This window comes from Sceloporus occidentalis, unplaced genomic scaffold, assembly GCF_023333645.1.
Source record: "Sceloporus occidentalis isolate IW3139 unplaced genomic scaffold, rSceOcc1.0.p SCAF_3, whole genome shotgun sequence".
In the NCBI taxonomy this organism is placed as follows: Eukaryota; Metazoa; Chordata; class Lepidosauria; order Squamata; family Phrynosomatidae; genus Sceloporus; species Sceloporus occidentalis.
In genome coordinates, this window is record NW_028316983.1 from 60,667,832 (window position 1) to 60,693,161 (window position 25,330).

The window sequence follows — 25,330 nt, forward strand, 5'->3', positions numbered from 1 at the left end:
TGTGCTTACAGATATTGGTAGCAAAACTATCCTTGCTCTCAGGCTTACATTCTAAAAGACATGGCAAACGAGGAAAAAAGGAGGAGTGGAAAGGAGGAAAAACATAAGCTCAAACACCAGTCTTAGAGTTCGTGAGGAAAGGAGTTTACTGTGGGACATACTGCTACCTGATTTAAATCCCCTCTTTTTACTGTAAACCATCTGTCAATATTTAAGGGTAGTTGCAGCACTTACAGTTGACATCAAAAACCAACCCAGCTGCACAGCTAAAGCTGAAAGTCTGATGGTTAGCACATATATAGAATTTGGTTTTGTCTTGTGGGTCAGCATGGGTGCCATCTGGTTGGTTTGCACAAAAGTTAGGATCAGAAGGTCCTGTGGTAGTTGTAGTGCCCAGGGGAGGAGTTGTAATGCCTGGGGAAGGAGTTGTGTCACACAGAGGAGGAGTTGTAGTATCCGTGGGAGGAGTTGTAGTACCCGTGGGAGGAGTTGTACATCCAGAAATTCCTCCAATACAGGTAATGGGATCTGGAAGGAATATTCACCAACATAGTGAGAAAACCATATTCATGGTTAAATATGCTAGTTGACACTTTACATTTTCAAGCTTCTTAAGAAAGGGCATTGGGTAGTAGTCAGAAGTGCCACTCCAACAGTAGAGAAAACTGGCGTGCCTATACTGAGATCCCTGATAAAGATGTAGAAAGATAGGAACACTTCAGGTGGTATTTTCTCCTGTGGTGAACTTATATCCCAATTTTCTCCCACAATTAGGACTCAAGGAGGCTCTCAGTAAGGTTAAATACAGGTTCAGATAAAATCAGACAAAAGCAGGTACAGATTTTTTATAAAGAAAAAGAAGCTTTTTCCTTTGCATCTTGGGAGCAGCTACTGGGCAGCCAGACTGAAAAACTTCTCACCCATGCCAGTCTTGAGGCACAGCTAGATGCTTCTCAGTCACTGCTTGGCCAGCTGCTCAGTTGCTCCTCCCTTTACACTCAGTCACCCTGGGAGCAACAACTGAGCAGCCAGCCAGTCAGCTTGCCTTCCTTTTGCTGGATCACTGCCGCTGTTGTATTCACACATAAAAGGCTAGGGTAGGAGAAGAGGCAGAGGCAAGCTGGGTCTGGCTGAAGTAGCTGGCTGGATGGCTGGTACATAAAGCAATGAAGTCTATGTTGTCACCTTATCATGTTTACAGTCGGTAGACCTAATATCAAGAAATAGGCATGGGGTCACTAGAGTTATCACTCAGGAGGAAAGGAGGCAGTAGCCCAAAAATGTTTAGGGACTACTGATTTAATTCTTTCTAGAAGGTGTATTCCTTACTGTAAACATGATGGGGTGATAACATAGACTACATTGTTTTATCTGCTACTTAAGCTCCAGCATGTCTTTATAATATTCTTGCCACTAGCCCCTTGCTACCATACCATCACCACATCTTTCAGCTGCATTTCATCATCTTCTAGTTCATGATCCTTTCCTTCTTATCCCATGCTGGACTTCCAGTCAGTTCACTGTTTGTTTGTTTTTTCTTCTGCCCATTTAACTTTCAACTGCAATTGGTCACATGCATGACAGACACTTAGCAAACCAAAAAGAGTCTTGGTGTGGCAGAAAACAAGCTGTATCTCTCCCTTCCACCACACAGATATGTTTTGCACTGACTGTAATAACACTCTGTGTAGATTTCTTTTTTCTGAGCAAGGACTTGGATTCCTGAAGGATTAAATGTGAAGTGAGCAACCATGACACAAAGTCTCTTACAGCCCTAAATGTCTGACCAAAGTTTATGTGCCAACTGTATGAATTCTGCAAAAATCCTTTCATTTATTCATACCACCAATATTCAGAAGCAAAAGGAAGAAATAAGTGATCACAGGATGTGGTTGTTCTCATCATGAAAAACCCACCAAATGCAACCCCAAAGGAATGAAAGGTAATCTTGCCCAGTTCTGTCTAGCCAGAAATGAGAGATTATCGCACTGCCTTTTTCCGGATCTGGGTACGGGCTGAGATGAGGCTGGAACCATGTGTTATCACACAGCTCCATGTGCAGATCAGAACCATCCCCTACCCAATCAGAACAACTCCCATTACTTTGCTAAGAATGGAAAAGAAGCATTTTTAGCTAAGTACAGGAGAAGTCTGATCTGGCACAGGATGAAAATGATCTGGGGATGGAGCTGTAAGACACAATCCCAGCCTGGTCTCAGCCCGTGCCCAGATCGGGAAATGACAGCCAGTGCAATAATCTCCATGAATAAACCCATTTTCTGATGGCATTTCACAAAGGGCCAAATAATGACATGGCAATATAAAGAGTGGCAGTGGTTGAGAGCATGCTGTTCCTTCCATGCAAGGTTATTATATGACAATCTTCCAGAGATAAAATACATACATCACTTATACTTCATATGATTGATTTACAAGCAGTACACAAATTTCACTTACCTTTAAGACAGAGCTGAAAATTTAAATAACAAGTTTCATTGCCTGTTAGACTTGCATAGTGCTTCAGTATTTTGACATTTCTGGCAAATGTCATCTCAAGCAAGCAAAGAGGTCTCACTAAATCTTATGGATTCTTACCATTTGATTCAAGAAGTCTCTTCAGTTCAGATATTAGAGGATATTTTCCTTCATTACAAAATGTGCCCAGAAAATCATCCAGATCAATGGCCCAAACCATGGCACCTCCAAACCCATGCTCCTTCAGGTATCTGACCTAATCAAAACAAAAAGAAAGCTTTCAAAGCAAGAATTCCAGAGCTGTTTTTCTTCTATTTCACATCTGTAGCTATACTGCTCACCATCTGATCAGTGATGGTTTACACCTTTAGAAAATAACATTTCACCTTCAGTATTCACTGTGTACTCAGACAGAAAGATTAATGTTGCTGTCACAGTTTCATAGAATGGGTAATTGCCAGAGGCTGGGAACCTCCATATACACCATAGCCCCTAGCGCTCTCTCTCTCTCTCTCTCTCTCTCTCTATATATATATATATATATATACATATATATTTGTTTGTTTAAAATGTCCCAGCAACTCTCTCATGTGTTTGCCGTTCACATCTGGTTTAGACCCAGGAGAGATATAGTTTAATATAATAATAATAATAATAATAATAATAATAATATAGTTTATTTGTAACTCACTTTTCCAAAATTTGATCAAAGCGGCGAACAGTTATGTATAAGAACATTTCAATAAAATCAATTAAAAACAGCATTAAAACCAGCATAATAATAATAATAACAACAAAAGGGCCAGATAGAAGGGGAAGTCGAAATATACATTCCAGGGTCATCACTGAAAAGGGGTAAGAGGAAAAGATTTTTCACGGTGGGAAGGCTTGGGAGAAAAAATACGTCTTCAGAATCTTTTTTAAAAAGAGCTAAGGATGCTCATCTGGGAGACTATTCCAAGATCTAGGGGCCACGATAGAGAATGCCCTCTGTGAGGTCCTCACATAGCGTGTTGCTGGGACCTCCAACAATTTCTTCCCTGTTTATCTGAGTGTGCAGGGCGGATTATATGGGGAGAGGCGGTCCTCCAAGAACCCTGGGCTCAAGCCATTTAGGGCTTTATAGGTCATTACCAACACCTTGTATTGAGCCCGGAAGCGAATAGGCAGCCAATGAAGATCTTTAACCAAAACATAAACTATAAGTTTATGTCCTGACTTTAAACGGTGCTATCCTTTGCCTATGACAGACTGGGGTGGGGGAGGCATGGTGAAATTCCCTACCATGTCCATTTGTTGGCCTGGGGACTCTTTTAGTGGGAGGGAAAGCTTTTAAAAAATTAAAGTGGCAGAGGGAGTGCAGGGAAGCTAAAAAAACCAATTTTGGGGGTTGCATGTGCATCGTGGGCTGCAGTTTGCTCACCTTTAATATAAGATGTTAGTTGAATATCACATGAAGTATATGTCTCTGTGGTCAGACATTTAAGTCCATATTCTCGTACATGGAAAATGGCAATATTTAAGATACAGTAGGCTTACTTTGCATCGGAAGCTGTCAATGTTGTCATAGCCAACCCATTCGTTGTCCCTGTAGGTATATGGAACTTTCTGTTCATCAATCCATTCTAATTTAGCTGTCTTCAAAAATGTACAAATCTGTAAAAACATGGGGGAGGAGCATATTTAATACTGCAATTCTTACTATGATAGTAAAGCAAATAAAATAAAATAAAATAAAAACAATCATCCATAAAGTCTGCTTTGTGAGGCAACCTAAAATCTAATGCTTTATGTTAAACACAGCTTGATCAAAACATCTAGAGAGAGAACATGCAACTGGAAACAGTGAGCCATATAAGTAAGGAAATAATGGTTAAAAGATGGTCAACAAGCATGCGCATCACAGCAATCACAGTCAATTAACTGGTATTGTTTAAAACTGCCATCTTTATATGCATCATGCCATACTTCCCAAGTCTCTTACTTCAAGAGAACCAACATTTGGATAAGCACGCTGTAATGCTTTGTCAGCTCAATACTAAGGCCAGTTGCATGACAGACTTGTTTCACCTTGCAGAATCATATGAAGGTTTATAACCATTTTCACAGTTGGCATCATTTTTTTTCTCCCCCAGCTTTAATTATTTATTTTTTTTCTCTTTTTTAAAAAAAGAAAGCAAAACAGCACTGTATACTGTTTTATTTTAGAAAGAAAAAGAGAAGAAACAACTAAAGACACAGCCTGGAGGAAAATAAATTAATCAGCTGTTATCTTCTGATGCTATTCAAGAATAATTTGTCACAAATCCCCTAGTTGGGATCAACAGGAACCAACAGCTGTAAACTTTTATTTGACGTTGTTAGGGACTGATTATTTATCTATTTATTTCTGCTGAATGAACACTGCTATAAGGATGTATTGAATTCCAAAGCTTACAAAACTGGAGGTCAGGCAGGGATTCGGAATAGAACACTGACAAGCAAGAAGCATTTATCTACTCAAATCATAGGTGAAGAAAAAAATATTGGATTCAAATAAGTCCTTCAGTACTCTGGGTAGATCCAGGGAAGAAGAGGATTTGTTCTGACAAATGTTGATTTTTAGCTGAGCTCTTGGAAAATCTCATCCTTGCTACCTGTACTCTGGATCTGATGGAAAACAGATACACATAGAGCAAGGGTGGGCAACTGTGGAAAGCTAAGGGGGACATATTGATCCCCCAGGAAACCTTGAAAAGTCACATACACCCCACTGCATCCATCTCCTCAAAAACAAAATGGGAGAAATAATAAGAAAATGTAGGGGAGTTACAATTTGATGTCATGTCATGTAGATTTCCTGTAATCCTCCATGAATGAGGCAGATTGATTAAAACAATGAATACCTCCTATAAAAACACTCTCTGTTACATACAGAATGGACTCTTTGTGAACTCTGTTTCCAACTATTTACAAAAACGACTCAGGAGGGGAAAAAAGTTCCAATGTGCAAGCACAGAACTAGTGGATAAATGCTGCTGCTGCTGCTGCTTTCCCCCCTTAACCTATTTTTTTTTTCCCAAGCAAAAGGTAAGAAACATAGCTGGCAAGTAAAACAGAACTGGAAACTGTGTGTTACATGTTTCCTCTTGACTATTCTGTTTTGCTTGATTAGTTTGTTATTATTGTATTATTGTAATATTCTTTACTGCTGCAGTGTGCTTAGGATAATCAAATCCTTTGCATACTGCCTTGGTATCCATGAGGATGGAGAGTGTTTAAAAATAGTGTGTTTTTTAATGATAAATACAATAAGTAAAGAGAGATACAATATTAGGTATTTTCTTACCTCATAATAGGCCCAGAAGCCAGCCTCGCGGGTGTACTGTCCTGCAGAGCCAGCTCCAGAGACAGGTGCACAGACACCAGTGTCAGAAGTAGTCAGCCTGAAGGTACGTCCGTAGGTGGGGAATCCCATTAGGAGCTTCTCAAGTGGGACGCCATTTTCATGCCAGTATGTCATGGCAAAATCCTGTGAAGGTACAATTGCAGGGTGTAAGTAAGAATTAGTTGCCAGTTCATTCATTATCAGCCTCTTGTAAAACCCTCTCTCCCTCTCTTTTTCTTGTTATTTGTAAGATCAAAAGCTTTCCTTACAATGTTGAAATACTTCATATCACCTTCATCTTTGGGTCCCACACACAAGGGGCTGTTATGTCCTGTGCAGGTATCCCAGCCTCCATGGAAATCATATGTCATTACGCTGATGAAATCTAAAAGTCTGGTGTGAATAAAAGAAAACAAAACAAAACACGGTTTATTATACACCAATGACAATAGAAGTCATTGGAAAACCAACAACAATTTGTTACATGCCACACCTTCTTGGGTTTGCATTAGTCTGATTCAAACTTAATTGTGCAAAATTGGGATGTTACCACTGACCTGGTAGCAGCATTATTTATTACTTCAGATATTCATTTTATTTATATCCTGCCTTATGTCCAATGGAAAACCCAAAGTGGCTATAGTCAATTTGCATGATAATGTTAAGGCTGATGGCCTTGAGAAAACCCATGAGAAAGAAATTTAAAATCTTTTTCCCTCAAAAAATTAATCTCACTGACCCTTATCCTACTTACTGTCCTATCTTAGCTATTTCATATCCTGCATCAATGGTTCCTTTGCCAGCAGACACTGCTGCGGTGACTAGAAGCCTCTTCCCATCAACTTTACTGTTTTCAAAAGCAGCCAGCATTTCCTATGGAGAGATAGAAAAAAGCCATGCATATCTGTTTCTAGTTCATCCTGAGTACTTGTTAGCTATATGTTTCTATAAAAGACATCACCAGAAGATAAAATCAGTTCCCAAAACTTATTTGAAGACACTTCTTTCCAGTTTACGCCCCCAATTGCTACAAGTACTATTTATCCACAACAACCCCCCTCATCTTGGCCTAGTGTACTGGCTTCTCACCTCAATGAGGACTGTAAAGCGCTGCTTGTCTTCAGGAGGGCTACCCCTGGATCCTGGGTATTCAAAGTCCAAATCAATTCCATCAAAACCAAATTTATGCAGATATTCTATCACTGAATCAATGAAGATTTTCCGATTGGCAGGTGAGGCAACCATTTCAGTGAACCTGAGATGAAGAAATCCTTAGATGCTCTCTGCCAAATGCTATTACACACATATAACTGCATTACACATGTATATCTAAGCATTAATCTCTATTCAGCTAAAGATGTTATCCTGAGCTTGTTATATTTATGGACTCCTCTGCCAGTAGCATCATGTGCCCTTCTAATCGGAGATGTCATCCACAAATGTATTCTATAACTGACACAGTAAGAGGTACAGCTAGCCCATCACCTTGATGAATAGTTCAAGAGCCCCTTTAAATATAATCTGAAACTATGTTGGAAGGAAACACATTTCCATGATTACATCTCATGCAACTGAAGCTATGTTTAAATGACCCACCATGTGACAAAGGGTTGATCATGTGGATCTGCCCCACAGGAAAAACTCTGCCTCTTAACAAAGTGTCCATTCCTTGCCTGGCACCTATGTGCTCTCTACACTCATAAAACTGGTTAAATTATATGTTATTCCAGCCCTGTAGAAGATGTTAATGAGTAACATGAAACACATAGAGCAAGGGCAAGCAGAGAGCAGTCCACAGATTGTATGAGTGTGTCAAGGGTCCCACCCAATAGAAGAAGACCCCTCTCACCCTATACAAGTCAGCTATTTATGATCAGGAACATGGTCTTTTATTTGGAAGACAGTGTGAGAACTTCCATCATAAGAAGGGAGAGTAGAAGCTTTAAAATTGCCAGTCAAGAGTTAGTTTTAAAAAATGTGGCCACCCAAAAATTTAGAGAATCTTAAGTGTGGGGAACAGCAGATACTTACTTCTGAGTGCCAAAATTCCAGCCTCCAATAGCTAGCAGTGTGACAAGATTGGGGTTGCTGAAAAACATGTGAGAGAAGATAAATGCAAAAATTTGCACTGCAACTGCAGAATCAAACATGACATTATAAATGGTTTTTCAGTCAATGAGCAAATATTAAGCCAAAAATAGGTTTGCAATATATTAATATTTATTTATTTATTGAATATTCTATGCCACTATGTATGAAAAATAGTTCCATAGCATTATTAAAAGGCATACATTTGAAATCAATTAACATGGTAGTCTACAAAAGAGAAGGGAGGGAGGATGGATGGATGGGTGGGTTTGCGGGTTCTGGAGAGAGAGAGAAAGAGAGAAGAGTAATGCCATAGAGAATAAAAAATATTTTTAAAGTGTTTATATATGTGTGTAAAGTGGCAGATATATAATTATAGATACAGATATCCACACCTGAAAGACAAGAATGTACCTTTTCTTAAGTGCTTGGAACTCTGGGAAGAGTCTGTCCTCATCATTCCATTCATAAGGCGCAATCTTATGTTGGTTCATGGTGGCAAAAGCATAGGTCAGATGAGTACAGAGGTGTGGATCAATGTTGTTTGGAAAGAATTTGGCTGGCTCTGGCCTGTACTGGGACCAGTTAGTAAAATAACACACAATTTTAAAGGCAGAGCCTGTTATGAGAAGGGGAAAGGAAGCCAAGGTGAATCACATATGCAGGGTTTCTTCTGCCTCATTCAAACACATTTTACAATAATGATTCCTGGCTGAGTTCTGTTACATTCAGACAATATCAGTATGGTATTGTTTCTGCATGCTGGGAAGAGGAGGACCCTGTCTTTTGGCCCTACAACTCCTGTCCCATCATCCCTGATCCCACTGCTAAATTGCTGGAGGAAACATGTGAAGAGAGGGTACAGTCATATGTTCCTCATATGATTAAGAACTCTATGAAGTCAGAGTTCAAAACCATAGAGGCAGCCTGGATGCATACAACAGACTCCAAAACTAGAGTTTCTTGTGGTTTGGGGGGTGAGGGGAGAGGGTAACAGCACTAACAAAGTTGTTTCTGTTTTAAACCAATGAAGTTATTGGTAATGTTATTCCATTTGGGGCACAACAAGTGAGCATTACTCCTCACTTAATGAATATCACCAGCTAGAACATGTTGCTTGTCTGTAAAACTCCCCTTACTTTTTAAAAATCATATGCTTAACACTTAAGTTTTATATTATAAGAAGAAGTTCTCACCAAGCTGGAACTGCAGCAATATGGCCAAACCTGCCAGAAAAAGGGACATATGTCAGAAACAACTAGACACATTCTTGTCATTATTTGCATGTAGAACTGATCCAAAATGGAGAGGTCCTGCTTGACGCACAGACAAATCTCCCCCAGAAAATGTGCTGCTAAGACTTGATTGTGTCTCTGCAAGGTAGAACAATTGTGTTAACCTGAAGTATTGCCTTCCTTGTGATTCAGCTCAATTATAATTTTATCTGTTTACTAGGCAATATCAGGAAGTCAGCAGCAAAAGGCAATGCCCCCTGTCCTAACTCGGGTTTCTCATCATAATATCATCACATAACCATGTCCCGTTGGTTGCATGATGCTGTAATGCAATCATATTGTCCAAATGAATCATGATTGCCTCATGTCACTGTGCTGAAGCTGTAGCTCCTAGAAAGATGCAACTGTGAACAGGTAGCAAACAATGAAGTGAAATGGTAAATGACTGTGTTGTGAGACTATTCACCTCATCCCCTCATAACTCCCCATTTTAACCCGAAGGAATTCCACAAGCAAAAACAGGCAGAGCTCTATTTCAATAACATTCAAAGAATGTGACATCATTAGAACAATATTGCCATTCTTCACCACCACCACCCAAAAAAAAACAAACACCTCCAATAGAGATGTCATCCAGAACTGTATTCTAGAACTGGCACAGTAAGAATTACATCAAGCCTTTCATCTTGACAAAGAACATTCACCTCATCTTCCTATAACTCCCTATTTTTTCCCAAAGGATTGAATGGACAGAAGACAGGCAGAGCTCTATTTGAATGACTTCCAGAGGATGTGACACCATTTTGAACAATATTGTCCTTTTTCACAAAAAGCATACACCTGTAATTTATAGCTTCGTAAGTCAAACCTGCAGGAAGTTTCTATCCCCTCCCCCATACTCTTGCAGAAAGAGGGTGAAGGCATGCTTACCAAACCACACCAGACTCTTCCCCATCTTTGCTTCCAGCAGTGACTGCACAATCCACAAGGCAAAAGCCACTTTATAAAGAGGAGAAAGTCCGACTTATCAGTGTGGGACCCAGGCACCTGGATACATAGAGGGAGGCAGAGTTTCAAATAGTTCAAATGCAATCAAAACATGAGAACAAGTCAAGGACATATAAGTCTTCACAAGGTCAAACTCTTCCAGAGAGAAATTCTTGGAGGGTTATAATGGTGACTGGTGGGTCTGGAAGAAGAGGAGGCCATGACTCCTGCCATGGTTCGAACCAAAATTTATTTGACTGTCATTATCATCAGCAACCTGTAGAGCATACAGTGCCAAGGCTGAAGGAGAGATCAGGTGAAATGTGAGACCTTATTCTTATATAAATCTGATTGACATCCCTACAAATATTTAAATAGAGCTATCATGTCATCTCTTAACCTTCTCTTCTCCAGGTTAAACATACCCAGCTCCCTTAGCTTCTCCTCATAATGCAGCGTTTCCAGACTTTTCACCATTTTGGTCACCCTCCTCTGGACACACTCCATCTTGTCAACATCCTTTTTGAATTATGTTGCACAGAACTGAACATTGTATTCCAAGTGAGGCCTGACCAAAGAATAGAAGGCACTATTACTTCCCTTGATCTAGACACTATACTTTTACAAATGCAGCCTAGAATTGCATCAGCTTTTTTAGCTGCCACATCACACTGTTGGTTCATGTTCAACCTGCGGTCTTGCTACTCCTAGATCCATTTCAAATATACTGTTGCCAGGCCAGGTTCCCCCCCCCCCCATGCTATATCTGAGGACCTCTTTGATCACACTCAGAAGTCTTTTCCTGGACTGGTGTAACTATTTCACTTACAACTTTGATTAGACGGCAGTTTGACAGTGAAGAAATCCTTCTCTGACAGCATTGCATTTATGCCTGGCAGAGCTTTCTTAAGTGCTGTATCTTTTATGCACTGCCCTACAAGAGTAGTATGATCATCCACAAGAGTAACATATACACCATTCAATATCCTGCTTGAACAATTTGCACATCATTTTGCAGATTATAATTGCTCACATCTGCTCTGACTGGGATGCTGTGTTGGTAGACATCTAGTGGATATAATCCTGGCTCATATTGGACATGTTTCTGTCTGTGCAGGCTGAAGATGTGGACAGTATCCTTGGAGTGCTATTGCATGTACACTGTACTTGTGCCCTTCCTGGCCAATTAAAACAGCCAGAGGAGGGCTGCCTGATTGGGAAATAGGACTGGGTAAATGTATCACTGCAACAAGATAGAGAGTTCCATTATCCCTAAAAGAGGCTCTGGTGAGCCCTTTACTTAAAACAAATAAGAAAAAAACCTCCCTGTCCACACTAGATAACTACCATCCAATCTCCAATATTCATTTTGGAAGCAAGGTTCTGCAGCATGCATTGGCCTCACCACTGCAGGGGTTCCTAGATGAAGTGGATTATCGAGTGCCATTTCAATCTGGCTTCAGACTTGGGTGTGGGACAGAGACAGCTTAGGTCATCATAGTGGATGCCAGGAACTAGACATGATCTCACTGTCCCTTATGGTTCTGCTGGCACTCTCAGCAATTTCAGTGCCATCAACCATGGTATCTTTCTAAGCTGCCTTTCTGAGATAGAACTAAAGACTACTGTTTTATAGTTGTTCCAGTCCTTCTTGGAAGATCAAACTCAGAAGATGGTACTGGGAGATTCCATGTCTGTTTGTCTGCAGAGTTCAATCTGGTTCTCCACAGTGTTCAGCATCTATATGACACCACTAGGAAAAGTCCAATGTTTGGGGATCAGGTATCACCAATATGCTCTCTCTCCTTTCCATCTAATTCAAAGGGAACTGCATTTTTTACAAAATGCAAAATAGATGGCACCTCACACCTGTCAAAGTAGCCAAGATGAATAAGGAAGCATCTAAGAAAAGTTAAAAGTGTAATGAAGAGGTAGGCACTTTTATCCACATGTAGTGACAATGTAAATACACCAAAAAATATTAGAAAGAAATACACAACCTGATCTTGAAAATCTTTAATTGTTTCGAAAGTCTGGAAAGTCCAAAAGTATATTTACTGGGTGTAATTACAAATGAAATGTTAGAGAACAAGTATGGTAAACCTTTGTTCTATACAACTACAGCAGCTCATATTTTGTATGTGGGGAAATGGAAGGCAAAGGAGTGTCCAGATGTTAAGGAATGGTTATATAAACTGCTAGATTATGTGGAAATTGACAAGCTTACATGTATATTGAAAGGGAAGTCATGAGAGAAATATGAAAGAGATTGGGAACCTTAAATTTTTTATTTATTTATTTATTTTACAAAAGGAATGGGGGGAGAAAACTGATTTATAGTTATTATAAAGGGCATATTAGTACACACACACACACACATATATATATATATACACACATATATGTCAGTTAAAGTGGGGGGAAACTTTTTTAAATTCACAAGTGAAAAACTGATATAAGCAGTAAAAAATCCCAAGCCAGGACAATGTTCAGGAAGTCAATTTATGTTTGATGTTATTTTAGTAATTTAGTAAGTTAGGAATATGTATTGTTTTCAGTTATGTTATGTTATTAAGTATATTACGTATCAGATAGTATTATGTATTATGTTTTTACATGCGTGTTTCATTGTGATATTGTCTAGATTTTAATGGTTTATTAAAATAATTTAAAAATAAATTTTAAAAAAATAATTCAAAGGGAGCCTGCACAACTTACAGCCCATGGGCCGCATGTAGCCCACCAAGGCATTTCCAGTGGCCCACATGCTTAAGATCACCCCCAAGCCTCCTCCACACCCCGGCATTCTCATGAGGAGATGGCTGGGCTGGGGATGTGGAGGACAGGCATCCATTTGCCTTTCCTTCTCCTCCACAGCCCACCATCTCCTCAGGAGAAAGCCGAACTGTGGAGGTGAACAGGGGTGAATGGGCACCTGTCCCTCTCCTCCATAGCCCAGCCCAGTTCTCAAGACAAAGCTGGGCTGTGGAGCAGTGGTATCACTACAAAGCTGATGTCAACTGGTGGGGGGGTGGCTGGAGAACTGCCTTTGCCTCCCTCCCAGCCAGCTAGACCTTCCCCCCACCCTCCAAGTTCCAGAGACTCAGACACCATCACCTCACCCCCATACACTCTGATGTTAAACCACAATAGTGTTTTTATGATTTATTGAACACAAGAAAGATATCAAAAATGGCAGGGAATGGTGTGATCTGTTTCTTTTCCTGTGTCACAGTGCGAAAACAGGGCGGTGATGGGTGTACTGTAATGAAATCATGCTGTAATATTGTTATTACAGTTTAATGACTATGAATGAAGCAGTTTTGAACATAACAACCTGAAACAACTGACTAGTGTGATAAACACTTTTGTTTTTCCTAGGAGATTTGAACAATGATGAGTGTGTTGTAATGATGTTGTGCCATAATAACATTATTATGATTTTTTTAAAAAAAGATTTATTGAAGCAAAGCAATCACAAAGCACAAAGGGGAAATGATGTGGTGATACTGGCATTACTACAGATCAAAAAAAATATGCAAATCATGCTATTACAGCTTAAATGTGGCAAGGGTGTGATACACAGTGTCATCCATCAGCTATTGTGAGTATAGCTGAAATGGTTTTCAAATAGTATAATGTGGCATAACAGCATGGTGTGAAAAGGACCATAGAGAAATTCAAAAATTGGTTATTTTTACATTTATTAGTCGGGATCCCTCCAAAATAAACACTTATTTGTTTCCTTGACTGTTTCATCTTTTGTGGTGAAAAAAGAGAAAGAATCTGATGTCAGCATACTTTACAACTAATTTGACTAAAATTGACTGGAACAAGAGGCAGGTGAACTATTAACTTGGAATCTTGGAGATTTGTGGCTAGTTGGAGTAGAATAGACTAGGGAACATGAGTTTATAAGGAGGCATCTTATGTTGCTAACTTTATCATCAATAAGATTGCCACATGGTATATCTACAGAGTATAAACTTTCCTGTTGGTTCTCTCAAGGGACATGTAAGATAATACAAACTGCAGGTTGAGTATCCCTTATCCAAAAACCCAAAATCTGAAATGCTGCAAAATCCAATACTTTGTTCATAGATGGCTGAGATAGTGACACATTTGTATTCTGATGGTTCAGTATACACAAACTTTGCTTCATGCACAAAATTATTTTAAAATATCGTATCAAATTATCTTCAGGCAATGTGTATAAGATGCATAATGAACATAAATGAATGTCATGTTTAGACTTGGGTCCCATCTCCAAAATATCTAATTATGTATATGCAAATATTCCAAAATCTGAAAAAAATCTGAAAATCCAAAACACTTCTAGTTCCAACTGCTTCAGATAAGGGATAATCAACCTGTATTTTTAATTGATTATGAATGAAAGTAACAGTATCCAGCCAGTATATTTCACAAAAGATATCAGCACAAATATGTTTTAGTTATGCCAAATGGATTTTAATTGTGTGGGGATTTTCCCCCTTTTTTATAGCATTTTACCCATACTAGCCAAAAAGGATCTCGGATGTGCTTACAAATATCAGTAATAAAACTGTCCTTGCCCTCCGGCTTACAATCTAAAAGACATGGCATACAAGGAAAAAATCTGAATGGAAAGAAGGAAAAACATAAGCTCCAGCACGTGGCCTTAGAGTTTGTGATGAAAGGGGTTCACTGCTACCTGATTTAAATCCCCTCTTTTTTGCTGGAAAACATCTGTCAGTATTTATGGATAATTGCAGCACTTGCAGCTGTCATCAAAAACCAACCCAGCTGCACAGCTAAAGCTGAAACTCTGATGGTTAACACATATATAGAATTTAGTGTTGTCTTTTGGGTCAGCATGGATGCCATCTGGTTGGTTTGCACAAAAGTTATTAGGATCTGAAGGTCCTGTGGTAGTTGTAGTAGTAGTGCCCGAGGGAGGAGTTGTAGTGCCTGGGGGAGGAGTTGTAATGCCTGGAGGAGGAGTAGTGTCCGGCGGAGGAGTTGTAGGGGGAAGAGTTGTACTTCCAACGCAGGTAATGGGATCTGAAAGGAATATTCACCAACACAGTGAAAAAAACATATTCATGGTCAATTATGCTAGTTGATGCTTTATATTTCCAAGATAGGAGCACCACAAGCTTGGGAAATGACTGATCTTCGACTATCAACTTCTAACCACCACCACCAGTTTTGATTGCTCTGCCCAATTAATTAGGTGATACATCCCAACTTTAGAGCATTCACTATGATGGAATATGATATGCATATGCTAAACATGCCCATACTATAGAAAGTATTAATGTTTTAAGCAATGTTTTTAAAATCCTTGTCTCTAGGGTGAATTAAGGTACAGTCAGCTTTACATATCCACAGATTTTTTTATCCACGAATTCAACTATCCATGGCTTCAAAATATCCCAAAAATGTACAAATTCCAGAAAGCGATCCTTGATTTTGCTGTTTTATACAAATGACACAATTTTTCTATGCTATTCTATATAATGGGACTTAAACATCCACAGAATTTGGTACCCATAGGGGATCCTGGAACCAAATCCAAAACCAAGGGACTACTGTACCCACTTTATGTTTCTGTCATATGATGTCAACATTTTTATATTTATGTATGTATGCCTGTTCAGAAGCATTTCAAGTTTCAGATCATATCATTGTATCTGTTATGTCTAACCATATTTGGACCATCATGTTTAAATCAACATTGTCTGATTCAGACTTTATAGGAAAACCCAGGAAGTAGAATCCAAAGGCTTTAGTCCCTAACACCACTGGGATAGCCTTTACTCTTAAAACTCAGTCTTAGTTACATTAGAGTTAAGGATAAAATAGAAAGGCTACCTATAGGTGCCTGACTGGTACTTTCTAATTCTTCTGCAAGATGTGTTTCTCACTGTGAACAACTTTTTTGATGGGGTGACAGCACAGATACATTGTTTTATCTGCTATATAAGCTCCTGCATGTTTTTATAATATTCTTATAACCAGCCCTTCATTTTCATCTACCCTATTACCACCACGTCTTTCAGCTGCATTTGATCATCTAGTTCATGATCCTTTCCTTCTTATCCCATGCTGGACTTCAATCAGTTCGTGGTGTTTCTTTTTCTTCTTCCCATTTAACTTTCAGCTGCTGTTGGTCACATGCTTGACAGACACATATAGCAAGCCAACAAGAGTCTTTGTGTGGCCTTTCTAAGAGGGGACTTGTGTTCTTGAAGGATTAAATATGAAGCACACAACCATGACATAAAGACTCTTGCAGTTCTAAATGTCTGAATCACCCAAGCTAGTGACATTACTGCCAGGATGCAGTTGTTCTCATCATGATAAACCCACTAAATGCAACAGAAAAAAAAATCAAAGGCAATATTGCCTAGTTCTATCCAGCCAGTGTATTGAACAAACATCTTGACCGATGCTATTTCAGACATGGTCAAGTATTGGCGTGGCATGATAAAGGGTGGCAGTGGCAGTGATGTTTAAAAGCATGCTGCTGCTGCCATGCAAAGCCATGAGATGTGCCAGTCTGCCAGAAATAAAATCCATACAAAATCCATCTCTTGTACCTCATGCAGGTGATTTACAAGCAGTGCACAAATTTCGCTTGCCTTTAAGACAGAGCTGAGAATTTAAACAATACGTTCAATTGCCTGTTAGACTAGGACAGTGCTTCCATATTTAGCATTCTGGGCAATATCATCATAACTCAGAGGCCTCGCTAAATCTTACTAATTCTTACCATTTGATTCAAGAAGTCTCTTCAACTCAGATATTAGAGGATATTTTCCTTCATTACAGAAAGTGCCCAGAAAATCATCCAGATCAATGGCCCAAACCATGGCACCTCCAAACTGGTGCTCCTTCAGGTACTTGACCTAACAAAAGAAAAAGAAAGCTTTTAAAGCAAGAATTCCAGAGCTTCTTTCTTTTTTCTCTCTTGATTAAAAACTATTCACCCTCTGAAAAGTGATTTCAGCTTCAGTATCCTCTGTGCACTTAGACAGAAAAATTCCTTTGGTTGTCACAATTTCACAGTGTAATATAGAAAAGAATGGGTAACTGCCGGAGGCTAGAAGTTGGGAAGTCACAGCCCCTATCCCTTTTTCTTAACTTTCAAAACACTTCTTTTTGCTAGAAATACCCTTGACCCCCACTATGTGGAGTGGGGGCAATTCTGCCATGTGTTTGCTTCCCCCACATTTGGTTTAAGTCCAGGAGAGGTATTGTTTAACAAACAAACAAACAAAAAACTGCAAGTTTATGTCTTGGCTTTAAAAAGAGCTGTCCTTGGCCTATGACAGACTGGGGTGGGAGAAACAAGGTGCAATTCCCTACCATGCCCCTTAGTTGTCTTGGGGCTGTTTTTAGTGGGAAGAGGTTTTTAAAAATTAAATTGGGGAGCAGGGAGTTTTAAAAAAAAACATGCTTGGGGCTGCATGTGGAGAATGGGCAGTTTGCCCACTTTTAATATAAGTGTTAGTTGAATATCACATGAAATGTATATCTCTGAAGGTTAAATCCACAATCTGATAGCAGGAAAATAGTAAAGTTTAAAATACAATAGGCTCACTTTGCATCGGAAGCTGTCAATGTTGTCATATCCAACCCATTCGTTGTCCTTGTAGGTATATGGAACTTTCTGTTCATCAATCCATTCTAAATTAGCTGTCCTCAAAAATGTACAAATCTGTGAAAACATGGAGGGGGGTAATATTTCATACTGCCATTCTCACTATGAAAGTAAATAAAATAAAATATAAATCAGCATCCAGCAAATCTGCTTTGTGAGACAACCTAAAATCTAATGATTTATGTCAAACACAACTAGGTCAAAACATCTAGAGAGAGTGCATAGAGCCATACAAGGAAGGAAACAATGGTTAAAAAGATGGTCAACAAGCATATGCATCACAGCAATTAATAAGCCAATTAACTGGTATTGTTTAAAACTGCCATCTTTATATGCATCATACCATACTTCAAAAGTCTCTTACTTCAAGAAAACTAACATTTGGATAAGCAGACTGTATTGCTTTGTCACCTCAATACTAAGAGACCAATTCCTTGACAGACTTGTATCACCTTTGAAGGTTTATGCCCATTGTCACAATTTACATCATTCTCTAGCTTGATCTGATCTCTGATATCATTCCCATAGCTCTCTGACTGTGTTTAACTACCTGTGGCTTGAATATTATATTCCATCTATGCATCTGAACAAGTTGGTTGAAATCCATGAAAGCTGATGGTAAAATCAGCCAGTTAGCCTCAAAGGGCCTTGTCACATTACACAGTAATCCAAGATAGCATTGCACAGAAGCAGTTTTCTGCTTACCTCTCCACATACCTTCAAAGCACTTCCATTCTCCTTCCAGTGGGAGACAATCATAAAATGGTGCCTTTTACCAAATGGATTTTCCCAGTATGACAAAGACACTCTTTTACAACTATCTCCCTCAAGAAGAGAATGGAAGTGCTTTCAGGGCATGTGGAGAGGTAAGCAGAAAGTGGCTTCTGTGCTGCTCCATCTCAGTTTACTTTTGTAATGCAATAAGGCTCAAAGATGCCAGCAGATTCCTCATCTACTTCATTTTATAGCAATTCTCTTGTAACCTTTATCTCTAGAAATCCTTTGCATACTGCACTGGTACCCAAAAGGATGGTAAATGCAATAAGTAAAGAGAGATACAATATCAGGTATTTTCTTACCTCATAATAAGCCCAGAAGCCAGCCTCGCGAGTGTACTGTCCTGCTGATCCAGCTCCAGAGACAGGTGCACAGACACCAGTGTCAGAAGTAGTCAGCCTGAAGGTACGTCCGTAGGTGGGGAATCCCATTAGGAGCTTCCCAAGTGGGACACCATTTTCATGCCAATATGTCATGGCAAAATCCTGTGAAGGTACAATTGCAGGGTGGGCATAAGAATTATTAAGTAGCGCATTCATCAACTTTTAAAAAAACTTTCTTCCTCCCTCCCTCTCTCTCTCTCTTGAATGATATTTATAAATCAGAAGCTTTCCTTACAATGTTGAAATACTTCATATCGCCTTGATCTTTCGGTCCTACATACAAGGGACTGTTATGTCCTGTGCAGGTATCCCAGCCTCCATGGAAATCATAAGTCATTACGCTGATGAAATCTAAAAGTCTGGTGTGAACAAAAGAAACAATACAATACATGGTTTATTATCTACCAATGATGATAGAGATCACTGGAAAACCAATAGCAATTTGTGGTATGCGCCACCTTAGGTTTGCATCATTGTTACTCGAACATAATTGTGCAAAACTGGGAAGTTACCACTGATCAGGTGTTGTGTATTATTTCAGCTAGTTATTTTATTTACATCCCGCCTTTTGTCCAGTGGTGACCCCGGAATGGCTATAGTCAATTTGCATGATAACTTTAAGGCTGATGGCCTATGGCATATGAAAAAGATTTTTTTTTAAATTTAAAAACCTCACCTGCCATCATGCTACTTACTGTCCTATCTTAGCTATTTCATATCCTGCATCAATGGTTCCTTTTCCAGCAGACACTGCCGCAGTGACCAGAAGCCTCTTCCCATCAACTTTACTGTTTTCAAAAGCAGCCAGCATTTCCTAGGGAAAGATAGGGAAGAGGGATTCATATTTGTTCCTAGTTCATCCTGAGCACTTTTTACCCATACATTTGTATAACAGACATTGCCAGAAGATACAATCAGTCTCCAAAACATCTTTGAAGCCACTTCTTCCTAGTTTACCTTAACTTCTGGAGGAATTAATCATGCACCCTATCAATAGCAAAGGACTGAACTTTTTCTGAATTTATTGCACTTCAGGCTTACCCAGATTGTTCTAGTATAATAATATATTACTAGTTTTCTGATTTACTAGTATTTGGCAAATGTATGAGCCTACCCCCACTATTACTTTGTTGAACATTTGGGTCTAAATCCAACTTGTTCCAACTAATGCAGATATACTGAAACAATGGGATTTGCCAGAGGATTAATTTACTATTCAGCATTTGATTCAATTGATCTACCCCTGTTGGGACTAGCAATTTATGGTGCCCCCCCCCCTTGAATTTCATAGGGTTTTCTTAGGCAATGTGATTTTGCTAGTTCCTTCCTCTGAAGTATAGCCTACAGCACCTAGTATTCACTGGCATTCTCCCACCCAAGTACTAATAAAGGCTGACCCTACTTAACTTTGAAGATGAGTTTTGGTGCCTCTAGAATATTTAGGCCCTACACATATACTGTACTTGTGTACATATATACATTCACACAGAGGCATATTTCAATATGCAGAGATGGGGAGGTTGAAACCTCCCTTCATGCTGAGCACTAAGAACTAGGGTGGGATGGGGCTGAAAACAGTTGTCACCAATAGTTTTGTTTTCCCCTGCTGCCAGAAGAAGGAAGACAGTAATGTCTAAAGAAAGGCTATTAGGATTTGGAGAGGCTTTGCTTTTGACTCCCCATCCCCAGAGAACAGAAATGTTTCTTCACAACTGCTACAGGTAGGGGAATAATTATAACTGCAACAGGATTTTTCTTCTCCCCAGAGATCCCCAGTGGCAAAGTGGATGGGACCCTATGAGTTTCAAGAACCAAACTGACACTCCACTATGGCCCCTCAGATGTTATGGACCTCAACCTCCAAAAGATTCAACCAGCATGAACCAACTCTGAAGGATTCCAGGATTTCCAGTCCAAAGAACTGCTTCTTTATCATCAGCAGCAGTGCACAGTTGTGTACATGCAAGTGCTTGTTAGAGGCATTTAAAGCATGGTTTCAAAAATGTTTGGGGAATGAATAATTAGTAGTAAATATCTACTGCCCTATTTATCCACAACAACCCCCCTCAATCTTGGGCTAATATATTGGCTTCTCACCTCAATGAGGACTGTGAAGCGCTGTTTGTCTTCAGGAGGGCTACCCCTGGATCCTGGGTATTCAAAGTCCAAATCAATTCCATCAAAACCAAACTTATGCAGATATTCTATTACTGAATCAATGAAGATTTTCCGATTGGCAGGTGAGGCAACCATTTCAGTGAACCTGAAATGAAGAAATCCTTAGACACTTTCTGCCAAATGCCATTACACATGTATAACTGGAGTCTCAATATTTATTCAGCTAAAGATGTTATCCTGAGCTTATTATATTTATGGACGTCTCTATGAGTAGAATCAAGTGCCCTTCTAATCAGATATGTCATTCACAACTGTATTCTACAACTCACACTATAAGAATTACAGCAAGCCTTTCACCTTGATGATTGCTTCAAAGTACCTTTAAATAATCTGAAACCATATTGGAAGGAACCAAATTTCTGCAACCATCTCTCATACAAGTGAAGCTACATTTAAATGACCCAGCCATATGACAAAGGGTTGGTGATGTGGGTCTGCCCCATGGGAAAAACTATGCCTCGTGGCAAACTTTCCAACCTTGCCTGGGACCTATGTGCTTCCTATACTCATACAACTGGTTAAATTTTGTGTTATTCCAGCCCTGTAGAAGATGTTCATGAGTAACATGAAACATGTTAAGGGTAGGCAAAGAGCATCGCACAGATTCAATGAGTGTGTGAAAGGCACCACCCAACAGAGGAAGACCCCTCTCATCCTATAAAGTTCAGCTATTTACCATGCTGAACATGGTATTTTAGTTGAAAGGCTGTGCGAGGACAGTGCTGTACTCAAAAACATCCATTATATGAACAACGCCAGTTTAAAAGAGCAGCACCATAAGAAGGGAAAATAGGAGCCTTAAAACTGCTCATCCAGAGTATGCAAACCATGTTCATTTATTTATTTAGACACCCTAAATATTTAGAGAATCTTAAGTGTGGGGAACAGCAGATACTCACTTCTGAGTGCCAAAATTCCAGCCTCCAATAGCTAGCAGTGTAACAAGATTGGGGTTGCTGAAAAACATGTGAGAGAAGATCAATGCAAAAATTTGCACTGCAACTGCAGGATCAAAGGCAACATTACAAAAGGATTTTCAATCAATGAACAAAAACTAAGCAAAACAAAAAAAGCTTTTCAATATATTAATTTTATGTATGTATTTATTTATTTAATACCTTATGCCAATATATATATATATATATAGTTTCAAAGAGCTATTAAAAGACATACCATTGAAATCAAATAACATGGTAGTCTACAAAAGAGAAGGGAAGGAGGAGGGGTGGGAAGGAGGGAGGGAGGGAGGGAGGGAGGGGTGGTGGAAAAAGAAGAGTGATACGATAAACAATAAAAAGATTTTTTAAAGTGTGTCTGTGTACATGCATACATGTTCATGTATGTGTGTAGAGTGGCAGAGATATAAGTATAGATACAGAAATCGGCCCCTGAAAGGGAAGAATATACCTTTTCTTAAGTGCTTGGAACTCCGGGTAGAGTCTGTCCTCATCATTCCATTCATAAGGTGCAATCTTATGTTGGTTCATGGTGGCAAAAGCATAGGTCAGATGAGTACAGAGGTGTGGATCAACGTTGTTTGGAAAGTATTTGGCTGGCTCCGGCCTGTACTGGGACCAGTTAGTGAAATAACACACAATTTTATAGGCAGAGCCTGTTAAGATAGAAGGAAAGGAAGCCAATGTGAACTACTTTGGTAGGGTTTATTCTGTCTTATTCAAATACATGTTACAAAAATAATGAGCCCTAGCTGAGTTCTTTTACATTTAGACAATCCCGGTATTCAATTGTAACTATATGATGGGAAGAGGGAGACCATGTCCGTTAGCCCTATAGCTGATATCTATCACCAAACACATGTAACTCACTGGGAGGAAACATGTGAAATGAGGGACTGTCATATGTTCCTCACATGACTGAGAACTCTATGAAGTCATGGTTCAAAATCATAGAGACTACCTGAATGAATACAACAAAGTTTGAAACTAGAACTTTCTGTGTGTTGTGTTTTTTTTTGGTGGGTTTTTTGGGCGGGGTGGTGGTGAAAGGGTAACACCATTAAAAAGCTGTTTCTTTTTGAAACCAAAGCAGTGTTATTCCCTTTGGGATACAGCAACTTTTCCTTACTCCTAAAATGTTCCTGGGGGCTTGTTTGAGGTTATTTTTATATTTGAAAAGTATATTTTAATAATTAATTTAAAACTGACAGTATATCAAGATAAACAAGCATTACATTGAGTTGATACTGCTATGTAATGCATATCACAGGCTAGAATACATTGCTTGTCTGTAAAGTTCCCCTTACTTTTATTTTAATCATATGCTTAAGTCTTAAGTTTAATATTATAAGAAGAGGTTCTCACCAAGCTGCAACTGCAGCAATATGGCCAAACCTGTAAGAAAAAAGTATATATGTTGGAAAGAATTAGACACATTATTTTCATTATTTCCATGTAGAACTGAACCAAAATGGAGGCACCCTGTTTGATGCACAGGCAAATCTCCCCCAGTGCAACTTGGACTTGATAGTGTGGCTGCAAGATAGAGCAATCGTGTTAACCTGATGCTTTGCCCTCCTTGTGATTCAGTTCTATTATAATTGAATCTTATTCTCTCTGTTCATAGTAAGGGCAATGTGTCCTGTCCTAACTGGTTTCCCATCATGATGCCGTTACACAACCATTTTGTATTGGCTGCATGATGATGTAATGCCATCATGTTATCCAAACCAATTCTGATTGCCTCAGATCACTGTGTTAAAGCTGTAGAACTTGGACAGAAGACAGAGCTCTATTTGAATGACTTCTAAAGGATGTGACACCATTTTGAACAATATTGCCCTTCTTCACACAAAAAAAAACTTTATAATTCATCCCCAAACGCACTCATCCTACAGCTTCAAAAATCAAACCTTCAGGAATTTTCTATCCTCTACCCCATATTCTTGAAGAAAGAGGATTGATGCATGCTCACCAAACCACACCAGACTCTTCCCCATCTTTGTTTCCAGCAATGACTGCTCTGTCCACAAGGCAAAAGCCACTTTATAAAGAGGAGAAAATCCCATTTATCAGCATGGGACCTGGACACCTGGTTACATGGAGGGAGGCAGAGTTTCAAATAGTTCAGATGCAATCCAGATATCAAGAGTAGAAAATCTCATTTACACAAGTCAAGGACAAGAACTGCTCAGAAGTCTTTACAAGGTCAAAATCTTCCAGAGAGAAATTCTTGAAGGGTTACAACGGTGTCTGGTGGATCTGAAGGAAGAGGAGCCCATGAAAAGAATCCTATCCCTGTGATGTTCCTGAAGAAAACCAGGGAAGATGTTTCTCTTAGCTTCTTCATCACCCTACAGCTTCATGTTCCTCCTAAAAATCTGCTCTGGAGACTTGAGTTACCCCCTGGAGCAATACTAGGGAATTGGTAACCAGCAAACGTCCCCCTGCTGCCCTCCATACCTTTGTAGGTCCTTCTGCTGTATCTTGATGTCTTAGAAGGGACATTCAGGAGGCATTCACATCAATATAATGGAGGTAGCAGTGATGGTAATTACCATCATTGTTACCTTCAGCATGTCCTCTACCTACACTCCATTTAAAGTTGGGGTTACCCTTACTCTAATCTAAATTTATTTAACTGTTATTATAATCAGCAACCTGTAGAGCATACAATGCCAAGGCTGAAAGAAGAATGGGGTGAAATGTGGGACCCTATCCGTATCAAGATTCCTGTTGGTGACATGCATGCACAAACATACTCAGAATTACTTGCACATACGTATATTTTTTTAAAAATATTGCCCAAGGAATTATTCATGACCCTTTCATTCAACCTCCAAACCAATTTCCAAGGCAACTGTCAGTGTTGGTGGCACTGCCGTGCCTGTTTAGTGGCCAGGTCAAGGCAACCAGGCAGCTCTTTTTCCAGCTGCTGTTTTAGATACAGGAGAAGAGAAATGAAAGTTGCTCTCTTTGCACTACAGTAAATCACTGGAGATTTAGAAGAATAACTTCATTTCTCCTCACCAGGGGAAAGACTGTCTGACTGCCGTTCATCTTCCTTCTGGCTAGTGAATGGCCATAACAGTAAGTCTTAGGTTTGACAGCTGCCAGTGGGGAGAGGTGCAGGGCTGGATGTATTGTGTTTTACAAGTCTTGATGCAGAATCTTGTCCTTTGTTTCTGATTCATTTGCTCAGGACTGAACCACAACCAGTTTCATAATTGTACCCC

General features: G+C 39.4%; 2 protein-coding genes across 2 annotated transcripts; both read right to left on the reverse strand.

Moving 5' to 3' along the window:
- LOC149316018 (acidic mammalian chitinase-like) lies at window positions 1–10,120 on the reverse strand. The gene is made up of 11 exons (XM_089518587.1): window positions 10,096–10,120; window positions 9,127–9,156; window positions 8,345–8,549; window positions 7,874–7,930; window positions 6,932–7,097; window positions 6,597–6,715; window positions 6,112–6,235; window positions 5,804–5,986; window positions 4,015–4,131; window positions 2,596–2,731; window positions 1–528 (listed from the first exon to the last, which is right to left on the reverse strand). Exons 1-11 carry the CDS (start codon window positions 10,118–10,120, stop codon window positions 212–214), a joined length of 1,479 nt encoding a protein of 492 aa, XP_089374713.1. The 3' UTR covers window positions 1–211.
- A 4,519-nt stretch (window positions 10,121–14,639) lies between these two features.
- LOC149316019 (acidic mammalian chitinase-like) lies at window positions 14,640–23,668 on the reverse strand. Its single transcript, XM_089518588.1, has 10 exons — window positions 23,460–23,668; window positions 22,546–22,750; window positions 22,038–22,094; window positions 21,058–21,223; window positions 19,656–19,774; window positions 19,196–19,319; window positions 18,880–19,062; window positions 17,741–17,857; window positions 16,910–17,045; window positions 14,640–15,195 (listed from the first exon to the last, which is right to left on the reverse strand). The coding sequence occupies exons 2-10, from the start codon at window positions 22,623–22,625 to the stop codon at window positions 14,891–14,893; spliced, it is 1,287 nt and encodes a 428-aa protein (XP_089374714.1). The 5' UTR covers window positions 22,626–22,750; window positions 23,460–23,668; the 3' UTR covers window positions 14,640–14,890.
- Between the last annotated feature and the right edge of the window lie 1,662 nt (window positions 23,669–25,330).